The following is a 21,782-nucleotide window of genomic DNA, read 5'->3' on the forward strand; positions in this document are numbered from 1 at the left end:
GGCATAAGACATGGACAGACATTTCTCCAAAAAAGACATACAGATGGCCAACAGACACATGAAAAGATGCTCAACATCACTCATCATCAGGGAAATGTAAATCAAAACCACAATGAGATATCACTTCACACCTGTCAGAATGGCTAAAATTAACAACTCAGGCAACAGCAAATGTTGGCGAGGATGGGGAAAAAGAGAATCTCTTTTGCACTGCTGGTGGGAATACAAACTGGTGTAGCCACTCTGGAAAACAGTATGGAGGTTACTCAAAAAATTAAAAATACAACTCCCATATGACCCAGCAATTGCACTACTAGGTATTTACCCAAGAGATACAGGTATGCTGTTTCAAAGAGGCACATGCACCCCAATGTTTATAGCAGCACTATTAACAATAGCCAAAGCATGAAAAGAGCCCAAATGTCTGTCATCTGATGAATGGATAAAGAAGATGTGGTATATATATACAATGGAGTATTACTCGGCAATCAAAAAGAATGAAATCTTGCCATTTGCAACAATGTGGATGGAACTACAGTGTATAATGCTAAGCAAATTAAGTCAGTCAGACAAAGACAAGTATCATATGACTTCACTGATATGTGGGATTTAAGATACAAAACAGATGAACATAAGGGAAGGGAAGCAAAAATAATATAAAAACAGGGAGGGGGGACAAAACATAAGAGACTCTTAAATACAGAGAACAATCTGAGGGTTGCTGGAGTGGCTGTGGGGGGATGGGCTAAATGGGTAAGGGACATTAAGGAAGACACTTGTGGGGATGAGCACTTGGTGTTATACAAAGGGGATGAATCACTGGAATCTACTCCTGAAATCATTATTGCACTTTATGCTAACTAACTTGAATGTAATTTAAAAACAAACAAAAAAATGGACAAGAACAAATTATTTACAAGGATGTGAGGAAATTATAACTCTCATACATTGCAAATGGAATTGTAAAATGTATGATCACCATTTATTGTTAAGCTATACTTAATTTTATTGTTAAGTTATACTTAACAATAAGTTTTTAATTTAATTTTGTAAACAATTTTGGAAATCACAGATATTCATAATTTTTGCCATTGATTAAGACCACTTTGCATGATCTCAGCTTGCATAGTCACTTTTTTGGTCCCAAATTATCCTGCAATACCTGTAGAGTGCCTGCACAGTGTTAGGAAATCTCATCTAAAGCATCGTTTGAAAAAGTGTAAAGAAATAATGTGATAGCATATAGTTTAAGGATAATGTGACTACCTACCTGTAACTCCTCTGCTGTGGAAACATCTAGTCCTGTTAGATCTTGTATTCTCATATTAATCCGAGACACCACAGGGTTTTCATAGCCAGAGAGCCAGGCACTAACAAGAAGAAAATATTAGTTTTACTTATAATGTTTCAATAAGTAAAGACCAAGAGCCATCATTTTAAAAGCCATAATATATGGGATAATAAGCCTTTACCTATAGGCATTTAGTTGGCTTGTTTGATGTGATTTTTACTAAACAATGTTGTAATTTTTTTTTTTTAATGCTACATGTTAGGGGTGCCTGGGTGGCTCAGTCAGTGAAGCATCCACCTCTTGGTTTTGGCTCAGGTCATGGTCTCATGTTTGTGGGATCAAGCCCCATGTTGGGCTCTGCACTGACAGCACGGAGCCTGCTTGGGATTCTCTCTCCCACTCTCTTCCCCTCCCCCTGCCTCAAAATAAATAAATAAACCTTTAAAAATGCTATATTTCACAGTTAAAGTTTGGAAAAGAAAAAACTAACCTCATTTATTATAGAGTTTTCTTTGAAAACAGTTGGATTAATGTAAGAAGGCTATACAGAGCTGTCTACATTCAGAATTTTTAAAAATTCTGAAAAAATACATACCAAACTGAAAACATTTTTTCTTCCCAGATAAGGTATAGGAACTGACTGAGGTGGAGGTCATAGGGTTTTTAGCCTGATATATATAACGTAAATATTTTACGAGAAAAAAATTCATTTTTTTTAAAGTTTATTTTTGAGAGAGACACACAGAGTTAGCAGGGGTGAGGCAGAGAGAGAGAGAGAGAGAGAGAGAAAGAGAGAGAGAGAGAGAGGGGATCGCAAGCAGGCTCCACATTGTCAGTGCAGAGCCCTACATAGGGCTCAAACTCACGAACCAGGAGATCATGACCTGAGCTGAAATCAAGAGTCGGCCACTTAACTGATGGAGCCACCTAGGTGCCCCTCATTTTTTTAATTCATTATATTACTTCTTTATATTACTTGCATAAATAACAGTAAGTTTTGGGGTGCCTGGGTGGCTCAGTCAGTTAAGCCTCTGACTTCAGCTCAGGTCACAATCTCACAGTTCATGGTTCGAGCCCCACATTGGGCTCTGTGCTGACAGCTCAGAGCCTGGAGCCTGCTCTGGATTCTGTGCCTCCCTCTCTTTCTGCCCCTCCCTTGCTCACACTGTCTCTCTGAAAAATAAACATTAAAAAAATTAAAAATAAATAATAAGTTTTTTAAAGGTATCCAAACACACCCAGTAAGATGACTATAATAAAAACAGATAGATGGACAATAACAGGTGATGGTGAGAATGTAAAGAAATCAGAACCCTCATACATTGCTGGTAGGAATGTAAAATGGTACAACCACTTTAGAAAACAGTTTGGCAGTTCCTCAAATTGTTAAACATACAGTTACCACATGACCCAGCAATTCCACTCCCAGGTACATATCCAAGAGAAATTAAAACATATGTTCATACAAAAACTTGTACATAAAGATTCATAGCAGCATTATTAATAATGACCAAAATGGAAATAATCCAAATATTCATCAACTGATGAGTGGATACATAAATGTAATCTATCCATATGCTCAATTATTGTGCCATGAAAAGGAATGAAGGACTGGTAACATGCCACAACATGGTTGAACCTTGAAAACAGTATGTTAAGCAAGATACACAAGGCCACATATTATGATTCCATTTATATGAAATATCCGAATAAGCAAATCAACAGATACAGAAAGTAGATAAGTGGTTTTCCGGGGGAGGGAGGATGTTCCCATTCAGAGTGACTGCTAGTAAGTACAGGCTTTCTTTCTGAGGTGATGGAAATGTTTGGAAATTAGATAATGGTGATGGTTGCACAACTAAAAAGACTAAAAACCACTGAATTATACACTTATTTAAAGGAGTGAATTTTATGGTATGGGAATGATAGCTAAATAAAAAAAGGTACTCCCAAATTAAACTATCTCCTTTATACATGCTTTTTCCTGGTCTATCAGCCTTTTTCCCTTACTTCTCTCATCAATCTCTCACTCCACATTTCATCAACATTGTTGCTAAATCCCTAAATTAAATTGGCAAAAATACTATCCTTAATGAAATTTTTTCTCTAACTTACGCCTGTGTCACCAAACCCTACTGAATAAAGTCATGAAATAGGGCAAATATGTATTCCCTGAAAATTCATGAACACCAACTTCAAATGGGCCCTTACTCTTCCTCCTTTTTTCTACTCGGAATCCCAACCCACCCAATTTCCCCCTTCTCTCAGTACATATCTCCTAAGAGAAAAAAGAAACCATACAATCTACATACATTTGCATCTATCTGTTCCTTTTAGTTCATCTAGTTCCTCCCTTCCAGTTCCAAAGAGATTTCTCTCCATCATAAGGTTAATTCCCTGTCTTAAATTCTATTATTTTCTGACATTTTAGGAAGCATAATTCATTGATTAGACCTTTTCTCTCTTAAATGATCAACTTTTTCTTCTCAATTCCTCCCACAGCTTTTAACTGGGCTTATGTCTTTTCCATAAAAAAATAGATAGATAAAGTTCCTTCCTTTAACTCTCTGTCTTGCTCCAGCTACCAATCTCTTTCTCCTCCCTCTTTAAGTCACCTTTTTCCACAGACTTTTTTTTTTTTTTTAAGATTCTACTTCGAAGTAATCTCTACACCCAATATGGGGGCTCAAGCTCACAACCCTTAGATAAAGAGTTGCATGCTCTACCACTGAGCCAGCCAAGCACCCAACTCTTCATTTCTTAATCCATTCCAACCTTGCCTCAGTCCCTATCACTCCACCAAAACTGCTCTGGCTAATATCACCCATAACTACTGTGCTACTAAATCTAACAAAATGTTTCCAATTTTCATCGTATTTGCCCTTCTAGTAACAGCTGTATGTTCATCCTTGAAACTCCTCCTCACTCACTCATTCTTCAGGATTCCTTCAGTCTCTCTGGTTGCTCGGTCTTAGTCTCCCTTAGAACTTCTACTACTATATTCGGTCTCTCTTCAGGTACCCCAGCATCACTTCTTCAAGAACATGTTCCAGCAAGCCCCAAGGCTAGCGCACATGCTCTTCTCTCTGCCACAAATATTTTTCTTTTTCATTTTGTAAAGATAAGGCTTTGGATTATCAATTTAGTCATCTCTTCTTCAGAGAAGCTTTCCTTCACTCCTTCCTGTCAAACTGCTTATTTTTTATTTTAGTAAGAGGAATAGGACAAAAAAGGACAAAGTTTTTTTTTTGTTTGTTTTGTTTTGGTTTTTTACTAATCACAACATTAAATTGACATGACATGCTATAAGAACTGAACCAGGATAAATAATACTGTTATAAAATTTACATTTCTCATACCCATTTCAAAAGAAAATATATAGAATTCTTCTTGATCTGACAGACTGATTTCAGTAAGTTCATTTTAAAAATAGTAAATAATAATAATATACTTTCTCAAACTGTGCTAAGATACTGTCAGAAAGGCAGCTATAAAATCTAGAATGATCACAATTGACAGGATTAGGACTGTTTTTTGAAACATTAAGAACCATATCTCTTTTTTAGCTATTACATTAATGTACTTTTTTCATTGATAATCATGAAATGAAATCCCACAATGGGATCCCACAATGATTAGCTGTGGATCACTGTGGATCCCACAATGATTAGCAAGTTTCTTCTTAAGTAACATACACTCTCGTGTTTAAGACTAAAGAGAGTTTTCTAATTTTGCCCTCTAGTGGAGCACAGGCAACTATCTTTGTCTTTTGTATATAGGTAAGCACATATTGAGAAATGTAGCTGTTGTAATCTTCTAAATTTTATTCTCTCACAATTAAACACGGGCAATTTTTTATTTTTAAAAATAAGACTTTGAGGGTCCCCTGGGTGGCTCAGTTGGCTGAGCGTCCAACTTTGGCTCAGGTCATGATCTAGTGGTTCATGAGTTTGAGCCCCATGCCTGGCTCTGTGCTGACAGTTCAGAGCCTGGAGCCTGCTTTGGATTCTGTGTCTCCCTCTCTCTGCCCCTCTCTTGCTCACAGTGTCTCTCTCGTTCTCTCTCTCTCAAAACTACATAAACATTAAAAAAAATTTTTTTAAATATATGACTTTAAAACACTTTCAGATTTTAAAATAGCAAAGCTTCTAAAACATTGCTCAAAACTGGCTCTCCATTTTGGTATATGACCTGATACATGACACATTTGATCTGTTAGTTTTTTCTATTGACTATACTTTATCCTCAGTAGTGGTTAGTGTTATAGTTTCAAGCAATTTTTACATATAATAGATTTTAAAATGTTTCATTTCACTGAATGGAGAGTTTTATCACTCATGTATCTGTAGAAGGTAATTTGAGCACATACATATTTGCACATGTGTATATATGTATTTTTAAAGTAAGCTACTTTTACCATTAAAATAAAATGAGACTACAGGGACAAACTATGAGAAACAGTTTGTCTTCCTTAGAAATCTTTTCCTAGATTGAAGAAGACAAACAATTTGCTGAATGATTTGATGAGGCTATAGGCTTTTCATCATTTCTTAACGCCACTTAGCCATGTCTCACCCCCACAGCTACATGCAAGTCTACTTCCTCAGCAGCACTAGCCTCCACAGTAACACGTCAAAAACAGGTTGTTGTTGACTGAGCATTCAATGCTACTTGCAGTCTTTCAATAACTCTCACTCTCCACTTTCTGCCCAACCTTGGCATCAAAGTAACTATCAACAGGCTCAAGAATATCTTCCTCTGTAAAATGTACTAGTCATAATTTCTATGTCTCTATGCTCTCTGAAGAATATACACCTTCATTCCAGCTTCTCTCCATTTCCTAACTGCTGGAACTACATCTTCAAAGAATGCTGCTTTCATTCTCCCAGCTGTTAAATGCTGCTTTCTACATGAAGAAATGCACTTGTCAGTACCATGGTCTTTCCATGCAGAGACATCTGCCAGCACACATTATCTACCACAGCCTGGGTCATCTACTGCAGATCATCCACCCCATTCCCAGATGTTGCAGAGGTCAAAAACACCTCATCCTGATAGGAATCCTCTTCAGCCTGTTACCTCAAAAGACTGAGGTCCTCTGGCACTCTTCTTCTTTCCAAGAATGAATAAGTATTTTTGTCTGCAGGTAACTTAACATTTTCTTTGATGTAAGGGAATGAAATGCTCTTCACAAAAGCAATCAAGGTTGTGGTACTTTTGATATATAACAGGACCACACTGATTTTGGTGGGTACCTGCCAGATGCTACTACGGGAATCACCCTTGGTTGAGAGGTGGAGGGTGGTGGCAGCTGTACCCCCCAAAATCATTAATCTCTGAGCTAGCAACTGCCTGCAGCTAAAGTACATCAGGGGGAGTCTACTTCCATGCACCTGGAAGTGGAGAAGGCAGCTGCCCCTAATGTTTTTATAGTACCATATATTCTTACTTTGTATAATTCATCACAGTAATTATATATTAATTTGTTGTTTAAGATGTCTTCTTTCAACTACTAGTCCTAAATACATATGAAGTCTGCCTGGTTTTGCTCCCTACTATATCTGCAGAACCTATTACAGTGTCTGGCACATAGCAGATCTCAATTTATTTCTGCTGAATGAATAAATGAATCCTGGAGATTACTTAGAACTAATCCAAGACTGGCACCTGGGTGGCTCAGTCGGTTGAGCGTCCAACTTCAGCTCAGGTCATGATCTCACAGTCCATGAGTTCAAGCCCTGCATCAGGCTCTGTGCTAACAGCTTAGAGCCTGGAGCCTGCTTCAGATTCTGTGTCTCCCTCTCTCTCTGCCCCTCCCCTGCTCATGCTCTGTCTCTCTCTGTCTCAAAAATAAATAAAAACATTAAAAAAAAAAAAGAACTAATCCAAGATTTATTCAATGTTACCATAATTATTTGTCTCGTGATCTCTTACAAATTTATAGGGACTGGCTGAGTAGAATTCCTCAGCAGAGCAGGAAAAGGAAGGATCCAAGAATTTTATTATTATAAAGGGTATAGCTGATACATGTATTAAGAACTTATCTCTCCCAATTCTGATTGAGTTGCTAGGAGAACCAGGAACTAATCTGGTATGTTGGTGTAGCTATCGTTTTGGCTGGCAACAATTTGACAGATTTTTGAACTTTATAAGCAACAAACTACTGACTTGATTTTTATAGCTAACTGCAACACAAGATTGGTAAATATTCTCTTAAAATTTTAAACTAGATGCATCCTGATAATTGTTCCTGTCCCATCCTATCACCCACAGAGAACCTGTCTCCTACTTCTATTACCTTCAACTTCCGTCCCTGCAACCACAAGCATCTATTCTTACCTTTTCTCTTATATTCTGGTAGAAGTATTGTCCTTCAGCCTTACAAAGGCTGGATCTTTTATCTATGTTTTTGAACCTACCCTTTCTAACTCCACAGGCCTCATTCTATCAATCACTGCCTCTTTATCTTTAATCTTTTCTTTGACAATGCTTACTCTTCAGCCTGAAGTCTCCTGCTACCAAGAACGCCTTCACTCTTGCTATTCTAGCAAATTACCATTCCAAACTTTCACTTTACACTTTTAAAATTATAAAAGCAAGAAATGGTTGTTATATTCAACAAATAGTCCAAGGACACTGGATAACCACATGTGAAAGAAAGAAATTGGACTCCCTACTTCCCTACGGGGTGTGTGTGTGTGTGTGTGTGTGTATGACTCCTCAAAAGGGATTAAAAACCTAAATGTAGAAGTAAAATTATAAAACTCTTAGAAAAAAAAATACAAATGTAAATCTTTGTGACCTTGTATTAGACACTGGTTTAGCTATGACATCAGAAGAACAAGTAATAACAGGGGAGCCTGGGTGGCTCAATCAGTTAAGCATCCAACTCTTGATTTCAGCTCAGGTCATGATCTCACAGTCGTGGGATCAAGCCCCACACGCTCTGTGCTGAATGTGGGGCCTCCCTGGGATTTTCTCTCTCCCTCTCTCTCTCCCCTCTCTCTCAAAAAAGAACTATAAGCAAAAACAAAACAATAGGTAAACTGGATAGCATCAAAATAAAAAAATTTTTGTGCTTCACTGGACACCATCAATAAGGTGAAAAGACAACTCACAGAATGGAAGAAAATTTCTGCAAATCAAAAGTCTGATAAGGACTTGAGTCTATAATCTATAAAGAACTATTACCACTAAATAAAAGACAAATAACTCAATACCAAAATGTGCAATGGATCTGAATGGACAGTCTCCAAAGAAAATGTACAAATGGCTAATAAGCAGCCAATAAAGAGATGCTCAACATCATCAGCCACTGGGAAATCCAAATCAAAACCACAATGAGATAGCACATCACATCCACTAGGAGGGCCATAACCATCAAAAAGATAATAACAAGCGTTGGTGAGGATGTGAAGAAACTGGAATGCCCCATACATTGCTGGTTGGATTGTAAAATGGTGCTGCCACTTTGGAAAAGTTTGGCAGTTCCTCAAATGGTTAAATATAGAGATACCATATGACCTAGCAATTTTACTCCTAAGTCTATACCCAAGATAAATTTAAACTTACATTCACATAAAAACTTGTACATGAATTTTCAGAGCAGCAATATCCATATTAGCCAAAAAGTAGAAACGCCACTATCAATGGATGAATAAAATAGATAAAATGTGGTATATCCATACAATGGGATATTGCTCAGCCATGAAAAGGAATGAAATGCAGATACATACATCAACATGAATGAACCTTACAAACATGGTAAGTGAAAGAAGCCAGATACAAAAGGCCCCATATTATATGATTTTATTCCAGAACAGGCAAATCCATAAAAACAGAAAGTAGATTAGTGGTCACCTAGGACTGGGCTTAGAGGGGGGTGAATTGATGATTGAGTAGTTACTGCTAAGGAGTACAGAATTTCTCTTTCAGGTAATGAAAATGTTCTAAAATTGATTATGGCGATGGAGGCACAACTCTTTGAATATACTAAAAGCCACTGAATTGTACACTTTCAATGGATGAACTGTATGGTATGTATATATCTCAATAAAGCTACTTAAAAAAAGAAATACTTGGGGCGCCTGGGTGGCTCAGTCAGTTGAATGTCCGACTTTGGTTCAGGACATGATCTCACGGCTTGTGAGTTCGAGCCCTGCGTCGGGCTCTATGCTGATAGCTCAGAACCTGGAGCCTGCCTTCAGATTCTGTCTCCATCCCTCTCTCTCTGCCCCTCTCCTGTTCATGCACTGTCTATCTCTCTCAAATATAAACAAACATAAAAAAAAAAGAAATACTTATAAAAATTTCAAACAATACAAAAGTATATGAAGTTCCTTTCCTAGTCTCATTCCTCACAGGTAAACACTACTAATAAATAGCTATATATCCTCAACATTTCCCCCTGTATATAAACAAATGTACAGAGAGAATTTTTTAAAAACTTGGAATCTACCAACCCTCCCATCTCCCGTATCAATATACACATATACTTCCCCCTGCCACCGAAAATACTTCTGACATCTTTCCAAGTCACATATAGCACATATAGCACAACCTCAGTTAAAAAAAAAAAAAAATATATATATATATATATATATGTGTGTGTGTGTGTGTGTGTGTGTGTGTGTGTGTGTATATATATATGGTGGTTTAAAAAATACATAAGATTTACCATTTTACCCACTTTTAAGTGTGTAATTCAGTGGTGTTAAATACATTCACAAAGTTGTGCAACCATCATCACTATTTCCAGAACTTTCTCATCATCCCAACTGAAACTCTGTACCCATTAAACAATAATTTGCCATTTCCCTCTCCTCCCAGGCCCTGGTAACCTCTAATCCACTTTCTGTCTGTATGAATTTTTCTATTCTAGGTACTTACTGTAAGTAAAATCACATAATATTTGTCCTTTTGTGTGTTATTTCACTTGTTTTCATTTATTCATTCTCAAGATTCATCCATGTTGTTGCATGTATTAGAATTTCATTCTTTTTGAATAATATTCTATCATATGAATATATAACATTTATCTATTCATCCATGAATGAACACCTGGGTTGCTTACAACTTTTGGCTATTGTGAATAATGCTGTTATGAACACGGGTATACAAGTAAATGTTTGAGTCCCTCCTTTCAATTCTTTTGGGTATATACCTAGCAGTGGAATTTCTGGTTCATATAGTAATCCTATGTTTAACTTTTTGAGGAAATACCAGACTCTTCCATAGTAACTATATCATTTTACATTCCCATTCCACAGTGCTTTTAACTACTGCCTTTCTTTTTAAAATAAACCATCTTTACTTCCAAAATGACCATGAAGGTCTGTCAATAAAGCACTGGTTAAATAAGATTATTTCTACTTTTTCTCTATTACAAACAATACTATAATGAAAATTTTTGTATATCTTTGCATACTTGTGCGAATATCTCCGTAGGTTAAACTCCTACATGTGGAACTGCTAGACGACTTTCACATTTTGATAAATGATGTCATATTGTTCTCCAAAAAAGTGATTTATACTCCTAACATATGCTATGAGTGCCCATTTCAGAAAATCCTTGCCAGAATCAATCTTTTTAATTTTTGCTAATCCTAGAAGGAAAATATTTTAATTGTTTAGATTTTTAAAAAATTTTAAATTGCACTTGTTATACTATAAATGATATGAACAGAAGGTCTGAGGCTTAGCAGTTAAAGTCATTAATGACTGATTACAGGTTAAAAAAAATAAACTGTTGGGGCACTTGGGTGGCTTGGTTGGTTATGTGTCCAACCTTTGCTTTCAGCTCAGGTCATGATCTCACAGTTCTTGAGTTTGAGCCCAGCGTCAGGCTCTGTGCTGGCAGTGTGGAGCCTGCTTGGGATTCTCGCTCTCTCCCTCTCTCTCTGTCTCTCCTGCATGCTCTCTCAGATAAACATAAAAAAATAAACTGTTATCTTAATTGTGGTTCTCTTATAGTCACTAGAGTGGAAAATAAATTCTACTTATGCATGTTATTTCACTTAATTTGACTTTCATATGAAAACCTCTCCAAAACATAATAGGATTTTCTTTAGCTGGAGAACTCTATACATTTAAAACATCTTATTCATCTGGACCCCAACTGCTAATCTGTCTTCAGCAACATTATTATAGACCTATCATCTACTCTAAGAAATTAGCCCTGAATTTAGATTGTTGTAACACCGCCAAAAAATTCAGTGAAGATGATGATACTATATTATATATTAACTGTCTATTCCTTAGAATCTGGAAGTCATTCCTGGACTAAATGAAATCAAAAGAAATCAAGGCTCTCTCTTCTAAGTACTCAGTGTTTTTCAACAGAGTTAGAACATAAAGTTACAGTATTTGCTGTAACAGGATAAATCATTTGAAGAACATTTCTTTATTGTTTGTACAACTGTAATTGAAATTGTTGGGAGGCTCAGTCTGTTAAGTGTCCAACTCCAGCTCAGGTCATGATCTCCCCGTTCATGGGTTCAAGCCTCACATTGAGCTCTCAGATCCACTATCTCCCTCTCTCTCTGCCCTTCCCCTGCTTACATGCTCTCTCTCTCTCTCAAAAATAAACAAACATTAAAAAAAGAAGAAAAGAAATTTTCAACTAAGTTATACAGTGTTTTTTCTGTACAACACAATTTAGTGCCATGAGAAAACCCTATCTCTTTCTCCAGATAATTTTATATGTGTTTCTTTTTTCTGTTACTAAATAGATAACACAAACTATATTCCTTTTGGTCTTAATCACAGGAACCCAAGAGCTAAGTTGTATATTCAGAATAATGTTTCAACATTTTTCCCTTTCTAATGAATTTTTTTTATTAAGAAGTGTTTGTTATTCTTCTAATATATGCTATTTTACAATGTCACTGGAATGCTCTATTTGATTAAGGAACAACATTCTCATACTGCATTACTATATTTCTAATACATTAATAAGGACCTCATGTTCAGTAAATAGAAAAATTCATTTTGGAGGTTTTGGAGAATGTTACAAAGTTCCAAAGGAAAATGTGAGTGGTATAATTTGAATAGTATTATTACCTTCTTCTAACTCAACACATGTGAAAAGTTACATTTTACAAATAGCTAATATAAAACCACTATGTGATTTTTTGCAAAAACAAGAATTATTAAAAGTTTTGCTCTTGGGGCACCTGGGTGGCTTTGTCAGTTAAGCAGCTGACTTTGGCTCAGGTCATGATCCCCCAGGTCGTGAGTTCCACCCCTGGTTCAGATCCTCTCTCCCCCTATTGTTGGCCCCTCCCCCATTGATTGTCTCTCAAAAATAAACACTAAAAAAAAAAAAAAAAATACTTGTCTGTAAAAAAAAAAAAGTTTTGCTCTCTGTAAGCGTTTGATGGTTAACAAAGAAATGCTGATCACCTAGACTGGAAATTTATCCCAGCCCTTTGGTTTTTAGTGGGACAATTATGAAATAACACTATAGATCTGTCCATTTCAGTTATTTTAATCTGAGCTGAGAACAACTGTTCAACCCAAAAGAGAGTAATGTCATTGTTAAAAGGGACTCCAATTTTAAAAATATCTGAAATTATTCAAATATATTTGTATTTGCTTCTATAGTATATTAATATGCTTTTATATTGTATTTGTTCCTTATTTACATTAAATCTCAAGCATAAGAAAATGTCATTATTGTAGGAAATCTGTACTTGAGAGTAAGAAAATGAAAACTACTTCCAAAAATAACCCACCAGAATCAAAGAAGCTTTTTCTACTACACTAAGTGGATTGTTTATTTGCAAATATCTTTATATTATTTTAACTGGACTTAATGAACTCACATAACTAAACTGCCTTTTCAGTAACTCAATGTTTACCTTTTCAAAACTAAAATTCCATTTCTCTGATTCAGCCAAAATTATTAGCATTTCCATTAATAAGCTGTAGTAAATTTTTAGTTTGGGATTTTTTTTTTTTTAATATCGGAAAGGATAATATAGGGAAGGACAGAGATGCCTTACCAAAAGTTCAGAAAGTCAATAAAATAAATAAACAGTAATGGATTTCCACAGATACTTTACCCAAATAAAATTCTATTTGCTAGGATGCTGGAACAGATTTTCCTTCCTCAGAAGATGATGTAATCACTGAGAAATTTCTCAAAATACAGATATTTGAGATTCCTTTCTGACCCATTCAAAATACAGACGTTCCCACAGCAAAAGGAACCACATTAACTGACATCAGTACACATAAATACTTCTACTTTGCATTTGAGATGCCTTTTTCAGAGGTATAATGTATGAAGGAAACATAAAACATTTATTTCACTTGTAAGCATCTTCAAAATTCAGATTTTTACATTGATGGGTAGAAAACGTCTCAGCATAGCTAATGAATTCCTAAAATAACAAAAAACTTTTTATTCGTTAAATATGAAATGTATAGGATATTTTATGGAGCCAATTCTTTAACAGTTACGGCCTCTCTCAACATATATATTTTATTTTTAAAAGATTTGCTGAACAATTTTCCTTGGGTAAATATAAATATCACTATGCTGTGGAATTCTATTGTTACTAGGTAATTTTGAACACAAACACACTCTCTGCACACTTTGCTGTGATTAGGTGAATTTATTCTGGTATTAGTCTTCTAAAACTTCTAATGCTGCTGGCTAAATGACTTCTATTGCCTTATATAATATAAAGTATGGTTGTGTCTTTCTAAAAAAAATCCAATAAAATTCTTCTCAGAGCTATAAAATTAGAATACTAAAAAAATAAGCTCAAAATATTTAGAAATATTTAGTTCTTAGGGAAAAAAAAGTTTCCAAGAATAATTTATTTTGCCTTATTGGTAAGGGTCCAATGACTCTGTGGGCTGGCTATTTCTTCAAAAGGTCCATTGTATATATAAAAAATTTCCAAAAAGGACTTCCAAAGAACTAAGTTCACGAAAATTTTATTTTATGTGCTTCCTAAAAGCATCCAAATCTGGAGAAGTTAGATACAAGCCTTATGACAGTAAAAATGCCTAAAACCATATAATAAAAATAATCTTTGATAAAATATTATTTTTAATGGGTTAATTTTTTTCTTTTACCCCCACAAATAAAGGGTTTATTTTTCAACACATGCATAATATTCTGTAATAGAATGGAAAAATAGCTGAAGTTTAACTTGAAATTTAGAGTTAATTACAATGCACAGAAGCATTATAAATCATGTATCAAAACATTATCCAAATTAGTTTCTGCAAATTCTTACCATTTATTCATCTCCCTGACATATCACAGAGATTAATTTTCTCCATGACTTCTACCTGGGGCAGGGGGGGCAGGTAGTATAGGGCAGACAGTTAGGAAACCAGGAAATGTGTGTGAGGATGTTGAAGGTTATTACCATATAAAGGACATAGAGCTTTGCCCAAAAAAGAGTAGGGAAACAATGCATTCTGACAGCCTTCATAGTACTTTTGCTATGACTTACAGCAATAATATTCAAAATTTTTTTTTCCTCTTGAACTGCATTTTCATTCCATTTTTATACTAGAATAGTGGTTTTCAACATGTGTGGAGAGGTGAAGTCTTTGGGGTGGGAGATGGATTTTGCCTACCAAGGGATATTTGGCAATGTCTGGAGATATTTTTGATTGTCACAACTGGGAGGAAGGGTGTTACTGGCATCTAGTGGATGCCAGAGATGCAGCTAAGCTTGTACAAAGCTTAGGGCAACCACCACCAACAAAGAATTATCTGATCTGAAACATCAATAATGCTGAGGTTGAGAAGCCTTGTCCTAGAGATATACATTTCTATTCCTAGAAGTCTTTTATTACATTATACTTCTCTACAGCAAAAATACTTTTATAAATTGATATAATGAGATGGAAGGAGCTTATTTCGTTATTTTCAATTAGGTATTGTAACCATGGATAAATATTACTTATTTCTAGAATGAGACCAAACTTAATATATTTCTATTTTCATTTTCATGAGAGCTGAGAAAACTCCTTTGTAAATAAGTAGATGGAAAAGGAGTGCTGTTGGAATAATGTCACTTATTCTGCAGATTCCTTCTAAGTTATATACATTAGTTACACAGTAATCTATTGTTAAAATTATTTCAATGGTCTATCAGCTAATAAGTAAATTCTCTTTAAACATTGGTAAAAGCAAAGAATTTGAAACCAACTGACTTAAAAAGATTTGTTATGGAATCCTTCAAGGCATGCCCTTTCTCAATACCTATAGCTATTATGGTGACTTAGAGATTTTTAAACCTTTGCTTTTACTGCAGAAGCCAAATTAGGCCTTGTTTCTATGATGGTTCTTTGGGAACCTCTCTTACTTCAATATAGGAACTCAATTTCAGGGGGAGTTTGGGGAGTCTCAGCAGGCATTTTGAAATCTAGTAAGTTAGTTCTAGAAAATCGCTGTTAACTGTCCCATAACCATGTCTGTTTATTAGTCTATCATGAAAATTCAGGCATAGTTGTCATGCTTAAAGCCTAGGTCTTAGAAACCATATCATGGGTTTTATTAAAATAGATTCTCAAGAAAGAAAATAGTCCAAATAAGACTAAAATTCTCTCCATTACTCCCTTACCTCTTAGATACTCTGTACTGTGCTGTGGTCAATTTTCCAGTCTCAGGGTCATGTACTGTAGCTCGGCTCAGCTACAAAAAAAGAGAAAGGACAAGGACTTACTAACGTAGCAGGCAATTTTGGGCTTTTGTTTGTTTTGTTTTGCCAAGCCACAGGTGATTGGAAGAGTTCAGATTGGTCTGGATGGTAGGTAATGGTTTCAAATCAGCAAAAACATTTAGAAAGGTGGCAATAAATGAAAAGCCACTTCCAAATCAAGAGAAAATGGGTTGACATATTTTTGTTGTAGATTTATTGTCCTTTCACTTTTTTTTTTTTTTAAATCATTTGAAGCTGTATGTAAATGATTTATAGCACTGGGTTTCACAGGAGCTTTCTCAGATCTAGAAGTTTAATGTCCTTTAAGTATTGTGACAAAAGAATAGTTAATAGTCTCTTTAAATTTATTTTTTAAAACTCTCACTGAGATAAAACTGTAGTTAAGTCTCTCTGGCGAAGTAAAAGGCAACTAAGTTCATGAATAATAGTAGTTGGAAGACTGAGATCAGGAGCATAACTCTGTTCTTTCCATTGCCAGCTTTCAAGTCAGCAATTTTTTTAAAATAACTCCAACAGGAGGAATACAGATTACTTCAAAATGACAATGGTATTTCACAAGATGAATGAACAAATGCCAGTACAATCACCATGAAGGATGATGTGAATTCACTGTAGCATTTATGAATGTGAGAGAACTATATAAACAAAGGCTACTCCCAGATTAATCCAGGCTGCTTCTTTTTCTTTTTTTTCCCCTTTGGCAAGAAAAAGGAAACAGAAAACAAGTATCAAGCCATTTCCTGGAGATTGGATTCCTGACCTGAAGAGAAATGCAAAGCATATTAATTCCCTAAAAATAACAGACCAATTAAAGATTAAAGAGAACTTGTAGTTAAAAGACCCGTGAAACACAAAGCATTTTACCCATGCGTATATAAATAGCAGTGACTTGAGCTGGAGACTGAAAATGACCTACTTCTCTTAAATGAACAATTCCTGTAGGATGTACAAAACACTCGTTAGAGGGCAAAATATGCAACATACACATCTCTTACCTTTTGCTAATTCTGTAATGTACCGTCTCCAAGTCTCCTGTTATTGGGTTTGAAATGGTGGCTCGCCTCAGCTGTGAAGCCAACCATCAAAATAGTCGCATTACAAAACAAAAAAAAAGGAATCACATTTATCCAACCGGTCAGAATTCTGGGATTTTTACAAAGGAAAATGAAAAGAGAAAATAACTCCATAGGCTTCCAGTCATCTTGTGTTAAGCCTTGAGACTTGGAAGTTTTTTAGTTTTTGGATTTTTTTTGTTATTTAAAAAATTTTGTTTTTGCTTTGCATGAATGGAGGATACACAAAAGAGATTAGAAATTAAATTTCTTTCAATGGTTGGATGATGGGACTGTGAGGAAAGAAAAATTTCTAAAATGTGAAGTCTAATTTATAGTTACAAGAATGGCTATTTGCAGTTAATGATCCATTTCAAACCTCTTATTTTAATTTTTTTAGTGATGCAACTGTCTGCAAAGGTTAATGTTGTTCAAAATTTGTTTCAAAATCTATCTTTCCTTCCTTCAATATATATGTTCATATATTTCACATATACAGTGAAATAATCTTGGGACCTAACAGAAAGGTAGATGAAAGGAACTCATAAATGTACAAAAACAGTAAGAAATTGATGACAGCCAAGATAATGATTTTAAACTTTAAAAAAAAATGGAGGGTGATTTGGAGGTTAACAAAACAGAATAAAATTTTTATTGCCTTTGAATTTTTTTATTAAAATAATCCAACTGAGGCATCCCCTTTGAAGACTGAGGTCTCCAAACCCAGAGATATATGACTTGATCCCCAAGCTGAAATGCATTCTTAATCAATATTCTACCAAGATGTTTTGGTTTACTTGGTTTATAGACCACAAAGAATGGACGAAAATAGGAATTCAGACAATACTGGCACAATATGATGAAAGAGTGATAAGAATTCCCTTGGAGATATATATATATATATATACACACACACACATATACACACACATATATATGTATGTATGTGTGTGTGTGCGTGTGTATATATATATATGTGTATATATATATATGTATATATATATGTATGTATATATATGTATATATATATGTATGTATATATATGTATGTATATATATGTATGTATATATATGTATATATATACATACATATATATGTGTGTATATATATATATATATATATATATATATATATTAGACCAGTCTTTCCCATTTAAAATGTAATCTTTGATAAAAAAACAAAAAGTGCCAATTTGGAATCATAAAATTTGACAACAACAAAAATTCTGACTTTAGGTTTATTTTGCAGTACAGAAATCCAGATAATTAAATCTTTTAATATAACAAGGATCTGCGAACTATGGACTGCCACCTGCTTTTGGAAACAAAGTTTTATTGAAATACAGCCACACTCATTTATATATTTTCTATGGCTGCTTTCGCACTACAGTGGCAAACTTGAGTAGTTGTGACAGATGGTATGGCCAGCAAAGCCTAAAATATATTTATTATCTGCACCTTTATAGAAAAAATTTGCCAACTCCTGTGTAACAGTCTCTTTATAAAAGTGAGGGCAGTTTGTATTTTACTATCAATGATATAAAATGGAGATCTTGTTCAATGAGAACAAGCTGGTGGGGAAAAAGGCAAGACCATAAAGGATAGTGTTTCTCCCATTCTCATAAAAGAAGAATTTCTATGCTAAACAATAAGTTTATGGGACTGTATTTACATTCAATTGTTTTTCTTAAGATAAATTATGTGAGTTAAATTCAGAAAACTATGATGTCCTTATTTCAAATTAGCATGATGACTGTGCCCAATTATATCTTTCTAGTAATAATGTGCCAGAAGGGAAATAAAAATACTTCAAGTATTCTTTCAGATAAAAATATAGAAGATAGGAGAAAGTTGGTCTTTGATTAGTCTATGAGACTAAAGTTCCGAAAATACATACAAAACTTTTTCAGGAAGATACTGAAACACAAATTTAAGTGTCAATAAAAATCTCATTTATGATTTTCATAATTAAGTGCTTAAAACCCAGATGCAGGGTTTGCTACTTGTGTTAATAACTAAGGAAAAATTGGCATAGAGCTTAGTTAACAACTCCATTATGTTATGACAACAATATCTAAAACTATCTGTGGGATTATTGCCATATCAATTATCATATTTGTAACTTGCAAAGGCAAAACTGATACATGGGTAAAGTAAACTGAGAAGGAGAAAAGATAAAAAATTACTTACCCTTGGTTTTGCTAGATCTTTGACAATTTCAATTTCTGCATCAGAGATAATATCATGGAAGCGAATAATACGAGGCTTGTCCCACTCATCCTCCTGTTTAGCTGGGGCCAGAATGAATTTAGGATTCCGGTTTCCATCATGATAACGGCAAAAGAGTTTTTTCTGTCTCCGAGGAGTCTAAACATAAAGTTACAAAAATGATAAATATATTAGAGTAATAATATTTTTAATGCTTGCTCCTATGCAGAAAAGAAACAATAATCATGCTTGTGTATAAATAGAGCATTTATGGTAGACTATACAAAAGAAACAGTACTCTGCAAGTATTTTGCATCAAATGGGACATTCAGGACTTTACAAGGTTTATTAATGATTATTTTCTGGGAGAGGTGTTAGGCCTTATATAAGAAAAAAGGTAGGGTTTCTCTTCCAACCCTTGTCTCATTAAAATAAAGTTGAGATATTTAAATATGAAAGAAATAATGACATATTTATGAAAATATAAAATGAATGACCAGCATTGCTCCAAACTTCACAAACTAACTGGAAAGCACCCAGAAAAAAAATTTCTAAAAGGAGAAATAAAACAAAGCAAAACCTCATCAGGTTTATCTAAATACCTCCCAGTTAAATGCTTGTAGCATAAATAAATAGATTTAGTTAGGTAGTTTTAAAAAGCAAAGATGAAAATGAGTAACTGAAAAAGAAAAAATAAGTTATTAAAGAAGGCAGGTGCTTTTATTGATAGATATTAAAAATTGAGTGATCGACAAAACAAATGTTCCTTTCAACCTATATTAACTAAATAAGTGATTCCATTGCTGAATCTTCTCTTGATTGAATAAGTGCATCATATATGAAGTAGGAATAATATTAGTTTTTGTTTTAAATATTAGGTTAACCTACTAAGACAAGTAAATAATGATTCATGTTTATTCTCCATGTACTTTATTTACCTAGAGTCAAATCTAAAGATTTATTGGGCAACTGAGTGGCTCAGTCAGTTAAGCATCCCACTCTTGGTTTTGGCTCAGGTCATGATCTCACAGTTTATGAGTTTGAGCCCCACATCAGGCCCTGCACTGACAGCTCGGAGCCTGCTTGGGATTCTCTCTCTTTCTCTCTCTCTCTCTCTCTGCCCCTCCCCCACTCGTGCATGCAGTTTCTCTCTCAAAACAAATAAACTTAAAAAAAATCTAAATATGTATTTATATAAGTCTTTGATATAACCATGAGGTGAATTTAACTATTCTGAGGATAAAGACGATCCTTTGATTTTGGGCAGAGTTACTGTGTGTGTGTCATATCAACAAACTGGCAAATTAAGCAGACTTCTATTTTATACCTATGGCTTTATTTTGATTTGTTCTTTAAGAGTTATTAAGGGCAATAAAAAATATTTGCTTACTATTGGAAATTTGAACACTCATAGATGTTTCATGATATTATGGAAATATTATGAATTTTTTTAGGTATGATAATGGTTTTTTGATTATTATCTTTACCTTCAATAGATACATAATAAAATATTTAGATGTGAAATTAAAAAAATATTTCATGAGTCTATCAGAGTGTTAGTACCCTTATATTTACTCCTTAGCACCAAAGCAAAAGTAAGCATATTCTTCCAGGTCTCCATGAACTTAGCTATCAAAAGTGTCAACATAGATATGATCTACACATTTGCTGTTAGAGATTAGGCTGTCAACGATAAGTCCTCAAATGTCAAAAAGTCATCAATATCAAAATGTAAAGTCCAGCTTGAGTTTATCAGTAGCAGAGAAAACCTTACAACGCTATTCAAATGTTTACAACTTAAAAGTACTTACTTCAAAAATTCACTAACTCCTTCTACATATGCCCACATTCAGCTGAACAGTAGTACCCCATGATATTCCTAAAAAAGGGTTCCATGATCTATTAATGTTGGGAAACAATGTATAGCATATCCGTGATGTACATTATCATAAAAGGACTCTGAAAAGTCCTGAGGCTGAACAAAAACCTATGTTCTCCAGACTTAAACTTGTTTGTTGTCTTTTATCTATTAACACCCTGAAGCACTGGTATTCTGAGTTATAAATACATAAATATAGATATACAATAAAGGAAGGGATATTTATAGGCACATTTGAGTATTTAAAAAAAATAAATGTTAAAGCAAAAATCTTTTGAAATCCTTTCTGCGTTTTAAATATTTCTTAAATAGACTAACATGTTTCACTAAGCAATCTTGTCAAGGTCAGCTAGGAGCAAAACCACAAAAGATTATTGTATAGATGAATTCTTTGTTTTATACAACGGGTTAGGATGATATATTATTTCTATTAAGATTGCAGAAATCTCTTTTGCATTAAGATATAAGATAAAGCTTAAATGATCTTATCCCTTAAATTATCTCATCCCTCATCTTATAAAAATAAGCCTCTGGGGCGCCTGGGTGGCGCAGTTGGTTAAGCTTCTGACTTCAGCCAGGTCACGATCTCGCGGTCCGTGAGTTCAAGCCCCGCGTCGGGCTCTGGGCTGATGGCTCAGAGCCTGGAGCCTGTTTCCGATT

General features: G+C 34.6%; 1 protein-coding gene and 1 pseudogene across 2 annotated transcripts in view; both read right to left on the bottom strand.

Moving 5' to 3' along the window:
• The window catches only part of P4HA1 (prolyl 4-hydroxylase subunit alpha 1), an 89,456-nt gene that overhangs the window by 20,693 nt on the left and 46,981 nt on the right, over window positions 1-21,782 (bottom strand). The window contains exons 8-10 of one of the 2 annotated variants that reach the window (XM_045437732.1): window positions 19,226-19,402; window positions 15,886-15,956; window positions 1,271-1,370 (exon numbers count right to left, since the gene is read on the bottom strand). In XM_045437732.1, coding sequence (XP_045293688.1) covers window positions 1,271-1,370; window positions 15,886-15,956; window positions 19,226-19,402 — 348 coding nt within the window. Of the gene's footprint in view, window positions 1-1,270; window positions 1,371-15,885; window positions 15,957-16,979; window positions 17,051-19,225; window positions 19,403-21,782 lie in introns of both variants that reach the window. The other variant, XM_045437733.1, reaches the window with a different exon arrangement.
• LOC123576642 lies at window positions 5,342-7,049 on the bottom strand (annotated as a pseudogene).

This window comes from Leopardus geoffroyi, chromosome D2 (assembly GCF_018350155.1).
Source record: "Leopardus geoffroyi isolate Oge1 chromosome D2, O.geoffroyi_Oge1_pat1.0, whole genome shotgun sequence".
Lineage (NCBI taxonomy): Eukaryota > Metazoa > Chordata > Mammalia > Carnivora > Felidae > Leopardus > Leopardus geoffroyi.